Genomic DNA, 12,086 nt, shown 5'->3' on the forward strand with positions numbered 1-12,086 from the left:
ATTTCACTGCCACATTTCCAGCATTCAGATCCATCCCCAAATATCCCTCTCTCTACATCGCGCAGCGAAGAAGGCGACGATTATGGCTTTGAGGGCATTCTACAACGAGATGAAGGGGTTGAAGGTGAAAGAAGTGCCCGCGCACCTCAAGCCTTATTTCTCCGTGAAATACATGAAGCAATCCTTCAATCGTGCCGTCGACAATTACATCGACAAATACATCGAGACCAATTCCATCCAGCCTCTGTATCACGTCTGCTTCGGCGGAATGGCTCTATCCTACCTTATCGCCCTCCCCGAGGAGCGCCGCCACCTCGAGCACCAAAAGGCCGCCGGCCACCACTGATCCCGGTATTCGCCCTAACCCTAGCTCCATCTGTATTTGGATCGCTTTTATCGTATTCGTTGTGATTTTATTGAAATTGGCGGATTCATTTGTGATTTTATCCTCTCGTGGTGATATACTTTCTTGCGATTTGATTTTGATTAATTTCTTATTTATGACCCTGGTTGTTACGAATTGATTGCTGTGTTGAGTTACAATACTGTGTGTGATATTCTCAATTGTATGGCTGCATTGCTATGTAATTGAGCTACTGATTGATCACGCAGCAGGTCATATATGTTTTTGTGTATGTGCCGTACTTCAAAGATTGAATTGAAATGATTAGATTAGATGAATTACGCATATGTTGCTGAAATTTGGAGCTGATTTACACAGAAAAACACTTAATTTCTTTTGATGGCTCAGTTTGACTGGAAGTAAGAAACACATTTATACCATGCCTTCTTTAATCAACTTTCATAATGCATTTGTGGATGCCTATGTTCTTGATTAAACTTACATGCCTTGATTCCCTGTGGTGGTATGTTGGTTTGTTCCCTTTGTTGGAGTAGAACAGCACAAGGGAGTCTTTTGCTGGTCATGTGATTCTATCATATGTGTTGCGTGTTCTACTTAGGCATAATTGAAATAACAGCATAGGAGTAGTACATTTTACAATTACAACTTTTCATGGTTTGATATCATCAAATAACAATCATAGTAGAAATGGGATCATGCTGTTCACGATACTCGTCATTTCATTTCATTGCCTTTGAATATGATTTCACAAGCATCCTACACTTCATCGAATACTTTTACATGCTAATATAGCTAGAAATGAAGTAACAGTTGAATCGGTCATGTAGTCAATTAGTTGATTTAAGTTGTGTTGTTCTTGTTTGGATATGTGTACTTCATTTTTCTCTTTGTGATTGCACATTAGTTTTGAACTCGTTTTTTCTGTCTTCTCTTTGTGGATGCAGATCAACCAAAGGTGTGGGCGCTGCTTTATTTCCTGTGGGAAGTTTCTTGGTTGTATTTTCCTAGTTATACTTGAACCTTTGCGAGCACAACAAACTTGTGCAAATAATTCTGTTTCTGAGAATCATATTGTTGAATTTGGGATTGAGCTTACTCTTTTGGCATGAGCGTTGTTTCTAATTGCCAATAAGCTTTGTTTCTTTTTGCTACTTGCATTGAACCCGTCCATTGTAACGGTTTAAAATGATATCGTGTCTTAGAATATACTTGCAGCTGCCCGTCTCTCTTTCGTTGTAATTGGGTCAACCAAGATGTTGAATCACATTTTACTCACCCCACCTCAATTTTGCAATGTTTGTACTACTATAATTGAATTAAATCACACTGTATGATGAGCTAATCGTACGACCGTACTGTTCATTCATCTAACAAAACTTTATAAACGATATTTTAGGTCACATGGTTCTAGAAAATAAATTCAATGTTTTATGGTGTTTGGAACGCCTTTTACTACACCATCTCCATCGTTATCCCTATTTAAAGAAAAAGGGGATATAAGTAACAAGATTATGATGACATAAATACAAAAGTCACAATTTCCCTACTTAAAAAAAAGGAAATCATCAGTAACTATATATTGATGACATAAATACAAAATTCATAGCTGGAATTGTTAAATTTCAAGTCATCGCAGATAGGATTCCACTCATGTTAATTATACTGCATTTCAAAATATATGAGGAAAATGCCACTGCAATTGTACTCATTTTTATTTTGTTTTTATTTTATTGAGCACAGTCACTATTATGGGTGAACTCTAAATTAGTTGCAAGGGGAAAAAGTGAAAAATAAGACTCGAAGGCTTAAATGCAAAGGAATTAAAGTAAAATTATACTATACATACAAGGTAGGTGGTATGAGTGGGTACTTCAAAACCTTTAAAGCGAAGAAATTAAATAGAATCATTGCCATAAAATTGTCTTCTACTTTGCATTTTATTAGACTCACCAAGAAATAATCTCAAAGTCAAACATAAGTATATAGTATGACTTTTAGAGTAACAAATTTAGCATATTGTTGCATTTGAGTATTCCTATTGCCTTCCACACATTTTTATCTACAAAACCATGTGTTCATAGGTTGTCTAATACAAGGTGCACGTAATTTCTTACAAGTAAAATGTCGGTGAAATACTATTTCGTATTATCTCTTGTACTATTAAGGATTAAAGTAATATATTGGAGATATGAGTAATTGTCATCAAATTAGTCGATCTAAATAAATATCAGATGCATGAAACTACAGAAGTGAATTTCATATTCAAAGTTGAGGCTAAAACACATAATACTGAATTCACTGTTTACCATTTACATTATTGTTTACATGTTGCCTTTAAAAATTGCAATTCGCATAAAAAAATAGCAGATGCCAACCGCATTGTGTATATTTGAAATTTCCATGTTTATGTACATTACTTTATCTTTATTGTTAATTAATGGAACATTATGTAAAATACAGTATGTGTGCATTTTCTAGATCACAATATTTTCAGTTTGTTGTCCATTTAGAAATATTAATGGCATGCCATGGAGTTTTTTGTTTTATTTTTTCCCCTGCAATCTTTGTGTAGCAAGCTAAATGTTTTTGAAGTTAATTAACAAGTGTTGTACTATACGATATAATTTCTTTTATGCGGAGAAAAGATCCACAATTACTAGAAATTTGGAACATTTCTCTTTCTAGGTGATGACTTGAAAAATAATATAAGAGGCAAACCTGCAAATTCCAATATGTGTGTTAAAATTATAGATCTAGGTTTGAATTTCATCTCTTGGTCCTCTTTAGATTTATCGAGTCTTTTACAATGCAGTCCTAATTTTGACACATGTATTAATGAGATTGAAATAATGGAGTAATATTAGTAATTTAATGTAGTAATTTAATCAGGAGTAATACTTTAGTAGTATTACCACAGTATTATGTACTACCAACTATAGAATTAAGGATATTCTTGGGGACTTTTTTGTAAATAATCACCAAATAAATATGCTATAGAAAACAAGAATCACAGTGAAGGACTGAAGAGAGACAAGACCAGAGTTTGCTGAGAGACAGTGGAAGGTGAGTTTTCTCTCTCGCTTTCTCCTCTCTCCCTCTCTCTAAAAATTAATTGCCACTAGTATAATTTATGGTTGCTGTCACTATAACCAATGCCATCATAAGAGAGCGTAAAAACCTTTTATTCTTTCACTGTTTAGTATATTTTCTCTCTGTAATCTGTGTTTGGGATGTTACAGGGACTCCACACACAGACAACCCACCAGTCGTTGCGGCTCTCCCAAGTCTCAAGACTCAATTTTTAACCAGTTTAGAGAGAGAAAGTTGCATAATTTTCATGGGTTGGTGATGCGATCGCACCACAATCCCAAGTAACAACGACCCTCTTTCCAAAATTTCATCTTTAGTGTGTGTATTTTATCTATCATAAACCACTGCTTCTGTTCTGTTCCCCAATCTCCTTTTTCTCTTGACTTCAGGTACTGAAATTCATTTCTGAAAAAAGAAGATTTTTTTGGTGTTTTTTAATGTTTTTGTTTTTAATGCTGTGTTTGTCAAAGAATTGATTTTGACAGGGTTTGCATTTTCATAACTATTTTGCGAGTATTTCGTTGAATAATTTGGAAATAAGAATTTTGTATCAATAGATTCTCTCTCTTTTTTTTTACCAGAAAGAGTTTCACACGCCAATTTCAAAAATCAAAATCTTGACCACACTTTAAAATGATCACCATTTTCTTATACTGTAAATCTTTTTTCAATTAAAAAAAATGGCAATCCACTTGTGGTTTAGTTGCTCAAACAGCTGTGAACGTATACTGTTGTGGGTTGAGTAACAGCATAGAAATGGGTTGCTTATCCCAGAAAATCAGTCAGTTCTTTATTGCACCAAAAAGAGGAAAAAACGAAATCTTTATTTTTCTGTGAGTTGGAGTCATTTTGCTTGCATTTCTTTCATTGATCAGTAAAAGAAAATATGTATAATCAGTTTGTTTTTTTTTTTGCAGAGAAGTAACTAGGTTTCCGGCAAGGATTTGGGGTTTGTAAGGTATATGAATTACTCATGTTTGGATTTATCTTTATCAAAATTACAATTGAAAACTCTGCCTTTTGTTGCTTGTTTTCTGTCAAGTTGAGTTGAGGTTTTTGTCCTTTCTTGAATAGTCATCACAACTGAATGGAGGTATATGAAAAATAATGTTTTTTTTTTCTGTGCGCTTAAAAATATCACATGTGCAGCTGATGAAAATTTGTTGGTCATATTGCTAATATCCGTGATTTTTATTTAGGAAAATCATGTAAATTGTTTTAAGATATGGCTAAGTTATTCTTGTATTCAGATACTTCTCAAATTTTGCTGTAAGGAATGTCAAATGCTCATTCTTAGCATAGTATAATAGTTTCCATGATCTCTTTGCATGTGTATCTGTCGAGCTCTCTCTTGAAAACACGTGCAAACTGGAATGCTGATCGTCCAGTATGTTCATAGAGAAACTATTGATCATCTAACAGGGTGCTGCGTGTATATGCTACACTATGTGTCGAGCATATATAAAAAATTTCTATGTTAGCTGCATCGAGCGTTCTGTTTTAACCAATTATTATGTTTGTCGTTTGTATTTCATTTCCTTCTATTTCTTGGTCTGTTGGTCATCTAGAATAGCTTATCTTGTGGGGAGTGAAGTGTATAACTCGACTTGGTTTACTAGCATTTCATAAAATAAAAAACAAAAAACATGTATTTATAGAAATCACGTTGTCTGCATGCAGCAGCTTCTTCACGTTCAAATTCCTTACACGTGTCTATGCCTGATTGCCTGTGGCGTCTCACAATAGTTGAAAGGGAGAAGGATGTATTTTGCGGCTAACCTACACGTGGTTTGCTTTCATTAATGGCATATCATTAAAGCTTGTTATAAACTTTCTATTATTGTTTGTTTTTTCACAACGGTCTTTCTTTACGTACTCTTGCTATTTAAGTGAAAGTAAATAGGAGTAGTTCGTTTGGCGTTTTAATGAAAAATAATCAATCTGCCACGTGTTTATATTCACACGTTGGGTTGTTGTTACTTGAAATGCGTTATATGCAAGATTTGTTTCTATTTGTTACTTTACCTCTCTCTAATGGATTTCATTCATTTTGTTCAGAGGTCTGAATTATCTATCGCTGGGATCACCTCACATCATCTACTCCATCTGCAGTAACTTTCTTCCATAAGGAAATCCGATGGGGTCTAGATTCCCTTCTCATCAGCTTAGAAACGGCCTATATGTATCAGGCCGTCCAGAGCAACCGAAAGAAAAAATGCCAACCATGAGCTCCGTGGCCATGCCATACACTGGTGGGGATATCAAGAAGTCAGGTGAACTTGGCAAAATGTTCGACATTCCAGTAGACAGCTCCAAATCTAGAAAATCCGGACCTATAACCAATTCTTCCATGAGGTCTGGATCGTTTGCAGCATCTTCCTCACATTCTGGACCAATACACCCTAATCCTGCAGCCAGGTCCAGCTATTCTACCTCAGGCCCCGTGTCATCGTTTGGAGTGGCAGGTTCATCGTCAATGAAAAAATCAAATTCTGGGCCTCTGAACAAACACGGAGAGCCTATAAAAAAGTCGTCTGGCCCTCAATCCGGGGGAGTCACACCAGTAAACCGGCAACACTCTGGTCCTCTACCCCCCAATCTTCCTAAGACGGGTCTCATTACATCTGGACCCATCACGTCTGGCCCGCTAAATTCATCTGGTGCCCCGAGGAAGGTCTCTGGACCTCTCGACTCCACTGGATCAGTGAAAGCACATGGCTCGTCAGTAAGCAACAACCAGGCTGTTACAAACCTCAGCCAAGATGGCGTGTACTTGGTCAAAAGGAATATCCCTCGACCTATCTTATGGGCAGTTATTCTGCTCTTTGTTATGGGGGTCATTGCCGGGGGTTTCATTCTTGGTGCAGTTCACAACGCTGATCTCCTCATTGTAGTTATCATTTTGTTCTGCATCGTTGTTGCCCTATTCGTGTGGAATTCCTGTTGGGGGAGAAGAGCTGTCATCAGATACATTGAGAGATATCCAGATTCTGAACTTAGAACTGCTAAAAACGGGCAATACGTCAAGGTCTCTGGGGTACGTGGCTGTATACTTTTTGTTAACTACTCCATTCATTGATTAGGTTTCGTTACAGTATCTAACTTAATGCTGATATCGAAGGTGGTCACATGTGGGAATGTTCCATTGAAATCATCTTTCCAGAAGGTTCCAAGATGCATGTACACCTCCACAACGTTATACGAGTATAGGGGATGGGATTCCAAGGCAGCAAATCCCACTCAGCGTCGTTTCACATGGGGCCTCAGATCATCAGAGGTTCGTTACTAGCTAATCGTCTCATATGGCTTAACTAGCTTATTATTGATAGCTGCAACGCTTCCTTGTGCGTGGATGCAGAAGCACGCTGTGGACTTTTACATCTCCGACTTCCAGTCCGGGCTGAGGGCATTGGTGAAAGCCGGGTATGGGGCGCGAATCACTCCCTACGTGGATGAAACTACAGCTATAGAAGTCGACCCTATGAAGAAAGAGTCATCTACGGAGCTGATCCAGTGGTTGGGAGAGAGAAACCTCGCAGTTAGTGATCGCATAATGCGTTTGAAAGAAGGGTAAAACTCTCAAACTCACCAAAATCTCAAACACATCTAAACAAGTAGCTTCAACATGAAATGCTGTTGATATCGAATAGGTATATAAAGGAGGGAAGCACGGTAAGTGTGATGGGGGTGGTGCAGAGGAACGAGAACGTGCTGATGATCGTGCCTCCAGGTGAAGCCTTCACAACGGGGTGCCAGTGGAGTAACTGTATCTTCCCTTCAAGCTTCGATGGGCTCGTCTTGAGGTGCGAGGACTCATCCAAGGTGGATGTCATACCGGTGTGATGGAGAGCTCATCTTTGTCTTCCATCTTATTCCTATACAGGTTTCTTGTGTGTTGCAATACGTCACATAGACATTTTATAGCAAAACATTGCAATGTTCCTTGCTCCTTTTTTTTTTTTTAAATTTGTATAGTTTTTAGGGAGTTTGAACATCAAGGCAATCAAAGGTAGCGACTGTGAGTCTGTGACAGTGGAGAAATATAAATATGATTGTGCTTTTGCCTTTATTTTTACTGTTTGCTATCAAGATTTTGTCTGTTTTGCTTGGTGAAACTGAGATTTTTGTAAAGGTAGTTGTAGTCATATTAATTTACAGAGATATCTTAGAAATTATGGAAAAAATATTTTTGAATTCTACTTTAATTTTTATATGTTTGATTTTTGAAAATCAGTTTCTCAAAGCCCAAGAAATAGAGCAAGGTTCAAGTGGTAAAATTATGGCAAACCAGGAATACCCACCCATGCTCTCTAACCCTTTTATTATTAATATATTACTCAATCCGTCCCATAAAAGTTTGGACATTTGGAACGACATGAAAATTAGTGCGCAGTTGATAAATTAAAAGAAGGATAGAAAGGCAAAATAATTATAGTATTATTAGTGGAGAATGAGACCAACCTTATTAGAGAGAAGAAAGATATGAAAAAGAGAAAAAAGAGATATTTTTATGAGATATCCCAAAATAAAAAATATCCTTATTTTATGAGACGAAAAGATTATTAATTTGAGTGAACTTCAAATTTAGTTTCTATAAAATGCACTTTGTATATTTTAGATTTTTGAATTAGGAAAAATATTATAGAGCATCCGCAATTGCGGATTTCCAGGCGGACGTCCGACCGGCGTGCCAGATGTCCGTGCGGGACGTCCGCCATTAGGCGAGGGAGGGATGGATGCGGACGTCCGCTCCAGAAATTGCAGATCCGCGGCTTTCCGGCGACGTCCGCCATTGCGGTGCCACGACGAACGTCCTGAATTTTAATTTTAATTTTTTTAAAAAAACTATATATACGGCTCGTTGAACTTCATTTCATTCACACCACTTGTTTTAACGAGTTTCTCTCTCTACTTTCATTTCTTTTTGAAGATAAATGGAGCACTACGATAGTGATTCTCCTGTCACGAGCGAGTCACAAGCACCGACGTTTCCCGTTAGAGGTGGGAGAAACGCCGGTGGAAGTGCAGCGATGTCTGGGATGATGTCTGGAATGGTGCCGATGATGCCCCAACCCCAAATGGCGGGGATGATGCAGGGGTACTACAATATGTACCCTCCTTGGATGGGTGGGAAGATGTCCCAAATGCCCGGTGTGAGTGTTGCGATGACGGGGATGGCGCCTGTCCCGATGATGCCCGGGATGATGCAGGGCATGCCCGCCGCTGCGGGGGGAGCAGGCAGGGGGTCCCCCAATCACCTGGGGACAATGTCTATCGCCCTTACATGAATTTATTGACTAGTGATTCCCCACAGAGTACTCATATGGAGACTCAGTTCACCGACATCGAGACTTTCTCATTTGGGAGTTGGGGCTATCCCCGGTCTAGGAGTCTCCCCCTGTGATGCCACCGACAGCAGGGAGGACAAGAAAGCAAGGGAGAGGGAAGTGCAAGGGCAAGGGCACTACCTTGTCTTCGCGTGCGGGGAACGAACGTGGGGCGGGGGCCGAGGGGGAGGAAGCCGGCAAGAGAAAGAGGACCATCTGGAGCATAGGAGAGTGCGTCGCGCTAGCGAAGGCCTGGGTCGGTGTAGTCGAGGATCCCTACATCGGGGCTAACCAGCACATTGTACAGTGGGATATCCTTATAACGTGTCAGTGCAGTGGGAGGTCCTTATGACGTGGCAGAAGGTGTTTTTGGGAAGTCCGCCTGGACATCCGTCCCACTGTGGATGCTCTTACAATTCTTTAAATTAGAAAAAAGACTATTTTACTAATTTCGTGTTAAAATATGTATTACAGTGGTACATAGTAATACTATTAGTTTATGTAAATTATTGTACTACTATTACTCAATTTATGTAAAGATAGTATTTTTAATTTCATAACTGCTGCACAACCGCCATCACTGATCTCTGTCTCTCTTCGTAATTCGTCGCCGAGTTCAAATCAGAAAGGGGGCGGAGCCATGCTTGAATGCTGAAAGATGGCAAAAGCAGCTCCCGGAAAGCATAGAACAACAAAATTCGTTTTCGTTTTGCTGGGGTTATTAGCCCTCTTTCTCATTGTAGATCTGCTCTGGGCTTCATCCTCTTCACCTTCTTCCAATTGGACTGTACCAGATTCCACAAATATCATCGTTCCCCGACCTGTTCACCACAACATTTCTACTCCGCTTAAGGTCTACCTAAATCCCCAATTTTACATTCAATTTCGTCGCGCTCGATTCACTTTTATCGGCGAATCTCTAAAATATCACGTACTACTATTTGTTTCCCTACAAATGCTTCGAACTCATGTTTCTCCTTGATTTCCATTCTTATAGGAAAAGCATAAGAAAGACAACAAGGATGGTGTCTCTGGGAGGGTATTATCAGCAACTTTTGCTGATTTAGATGCTCCAGAGTTGAACTGGGAGAAGATGGCAACAGCACCGGTGCCTCGTCTTGATGGTGCGGCAATACAGATCAAGAATCTTCTTTATGTATTTGCTGGATATGGAACCATTGATTATGTAAGGATTTCAAAAAAACCCTCAGTCTCATTTTGTGTTTACTTAGGATATTATAGCATTACTTCACAATATCTTTGGGCAGCTCTCGAGCTGTTGTTGCTTGTATATTTAGAGGACAAATTATTAGACTGCCTTTTTGGAATTTTCCTACATGAATTGGCCTATATTGCTGTTGTTTCTTATGATAAGGAGTAGTATCTAGTTTTTTCCATGTTTTTGGATAACATTATTGATGGCTTGTTAATTTTTCTGGACATTAGTATGGCATGATAGAACGTTGTGATGCTTGTGTGAATTCATGCTAGCTCTGCTATGGTTTTGAATTTTAATATAGCTCATGGAATCTTATATTTAAAAGAGCCATTGTCTGATGTTTTTCTTATGTTGCTACTGCAGTTCCTTATGAATGCCCAAAATCTGATCCTTTTTTGCTGTTGTTTTTGTCTTCTTTAAGGTGCATTCTCATGTTGACATATACAATTTCACTGATAACACTTGGGGGGAAAGGTTTGACATGCCAAAGGAAATGGCGCATTCACATTTAGGGATGGTAACAGATGGAAGATACATTTATGTGGTGACCGGACAATATGGTCCTCAATGTAGAGGGCCAACTGCTCACACATTCGTACTGGACACAGAGACAAAGCAGTGGCAGGATATGCCACCTTTACCTGTTCCACGGTATGTGCTCATTACATTACGTGGTTGCTAACTCTAATGTGTATTGAAATTCTCCCATCAGTTATTTGCTTCCATTATCAACCATTTTCTTTGGATAGTTTATTTAAGGGAAAACAAAGAGTTTTTTTAGATTATACGCTAATTTGATGTGACATATTGCCATGATTTATCTAGGTATGCACCTGCCACCCAACTTTGGAGAGGCCGACTCCACGTGATGGGCGGCAGCAAAGAGGACAGGGGTACACCTGGAGTAGAGCATTGGAGTGTTGCTGTCAGGGACGGCAAAGTTTTAGAAAATGAATGGCGAACTGAAATTCCCATTCCTCGTGGTGGACCTCACAGGTTTCCATCTTTTCCTTCTAGTTTCCATTTTTGGTTATCTGAATTATGCTATTGATTTTCAATTGGAAGGTGTTACTTGTTGAACATGCTTGTGTGATTTTCTTGTCATTCCACGTAGGGCTTGTGTTGTGTTCAATGACCGTCTGTATACTTTTGGCGGTCAAGAGGGTGATTTCATGGCTAAACCTGGATCTCCAATTTTTAAATGCTCTCGCCGGAATGAGGTAATCCAGTTCTTAACCTGTTAGAGAAAGTAGCAGTGCATTGTTACATAAATCTATTTACCGACGGGGAATAAGGTCCCATTCTTAATGTCCTCCCAAAAGGGAAAAAAAAGGACAATTGAGCTCCCAAGATTTACAAATGTAATTTTTGTTGTTGTTTGAGGTTTGTCTAAACTTGTACTTTCTTGCAGGTTGTATATGGCGATGTCTACATGCTAGATGATGATATGAAGTGGAAAGTGTTAAATTCTATGCCAAAGCCAGATTCTCATATTGAGTTTGCTTGGGCAATTGTTAATAGTTCTCTAATCATTGTCGGAGGTACCACGGAGAAGCATCCTGTAACCAAAAAGATGATTTTGGTCGGAGAAATATTCAGATTTGAATTTGATACCCAGGTATTCTTTTAGATTCTTTAAACATTCCTCTAAACTGCTAATGGCCCACGATGGATTGTTTATACCGTTCTAAATTTAAAAGCAGTTCAGTCTATTTACTCATGAGTTTGTTTCATCTGAATGTGAACTGTAACAGAAATGGTCAGTGATTGGAAAGCTCCCTTACCGTGTCAAAACTACTCTAGTCGGGTTTTGGAATGGGATGTTGTATTTTACCTCAGGGCAACGAGACAGAGGCCCGGACGACCCAGCGCCAAAGAAGGTCCTTGGAGAGATGTGGAGAACAAAGCTATTGTTATGAGCAATTTTGTTTGTGGTGTATTACTACGGATTATTTGCCCTTGGATGAATATTGTAATCAATTTTTAATAGCCAATTCTTTATTGTCAATGTTTGTGTTGATTGTCTAATATAGAGATATCTTCTTTTATGCTCTTGTGGAATTAACTTTGTATACATCACAGAATG

General features: G+C 38.7%; 3 protein-coding genes across 13 annotated transcripts; all 3 read left to right on the plus strand.

The window, feature by feature from the left end:
• The first annotated feature begins 12 nt into the window (after positions 1-12).
• LOC125203251 lies at positions 13-1,570 on the plus strand. Its single transcript, XM_048101561.1, has 2 exons — positions 13-351; positions 1,309-1,570. The coding sequence occupies exon 1, from the start codon at positions 83-85 to the stop codon at positions 344-346; it is 264 nt and encodes an 87-aa protein (XP_047957518.1). The 5' UTR covers positions 13-82; the 3' UTR covers positions 347-351; positions 1,309-1,570.
• Positions 1,571-3,374: 1,804 nt separating this feature from the next.
• LOC125207996 (uncharacterized membrane protein At1g16860-like) lies at positions 3,375-7,523 on the plus strand. 11 transcript variants are annotated; one of them, XM_048107526.1, is made up of 8 exons: positions 3,375-3,427; positions 3,604-4,287; positions 4,372-4,412; positions 5,135-5,242; positions 5,513-6,491; positions 6,576-6,731; positions 6,813-7,024; positions 7,105-7,523. In XM_048107526.1, the coding sequence occupies exons 5-8, from the start codon at positions 5,592-5,594 to the stop codon at positions 7,295-7,297; spliced, it is 1,461 nt and encodes a 486-aa protein (XP_047963483.1). In that variant the 5' UTR covers positions 3,375-3,427; positions 3,604-4,287; positions 4,372-4,412; positions 5,135-5,242; positions 5,513-5,591; the 3' UTR covers positions 7,298-7,523. The 11 variants fall into 11 exon arrangements, with proteins under 11 accessions (XP_047963483.1, XP_047963486.1, XP_047963485.1 ...); XM_048107529.1 differs by having other exon boundaries at positions 5,135-5,239; XM_048107528.1 differs by having other exon boundaries at positions 5,138-5,242.
• A 1,820-nt stretch (positions 7,524-9,343) lies between these two features.
• On the plus strand, positions 9,344-12,008 carry LOC125203860 (kelch repeat-containing protein At3g27220). The gene is made up of 7 exons (XM_048102360.1): positions 9,344-9,634; positions 9,779-9,967; positions 10,422-10,651; positions 10,826-10,996; positions 11,115-11,220; positions 11,412-11,618; positions 11,755-12,008. Exons 1-7 carry the CDS (start codon positions 9,440-9,442, stop codon positions 11,917-11,919), a joined length of 1,263 nt encoding a protein of 420 aa, XP_047958317.1. The 5' UTR covers positions 9,344-9,439; the 3' UTR covers positions 11,920-12,008.
• Positions 12,009-12,086: the final 78 nt, after the last annotated feature.

Source organism: Salvia hispanica, chromosome 2, assembly GCF_023119035.1.
Source record: "Salvia hispanica cultivar TCC Black 2014 chromosome 2, UniMelb_Shisp_WGS_1.0, whole genome shotgun sequence".
Classification (NCBI taxonomy): domain Eukaryota; kingdom Viridiplantae; phylum Streptophyta; class Magnoliopsida; order Lamiales; family Lamiaceae; genus Salvia; species Salvia hispanica.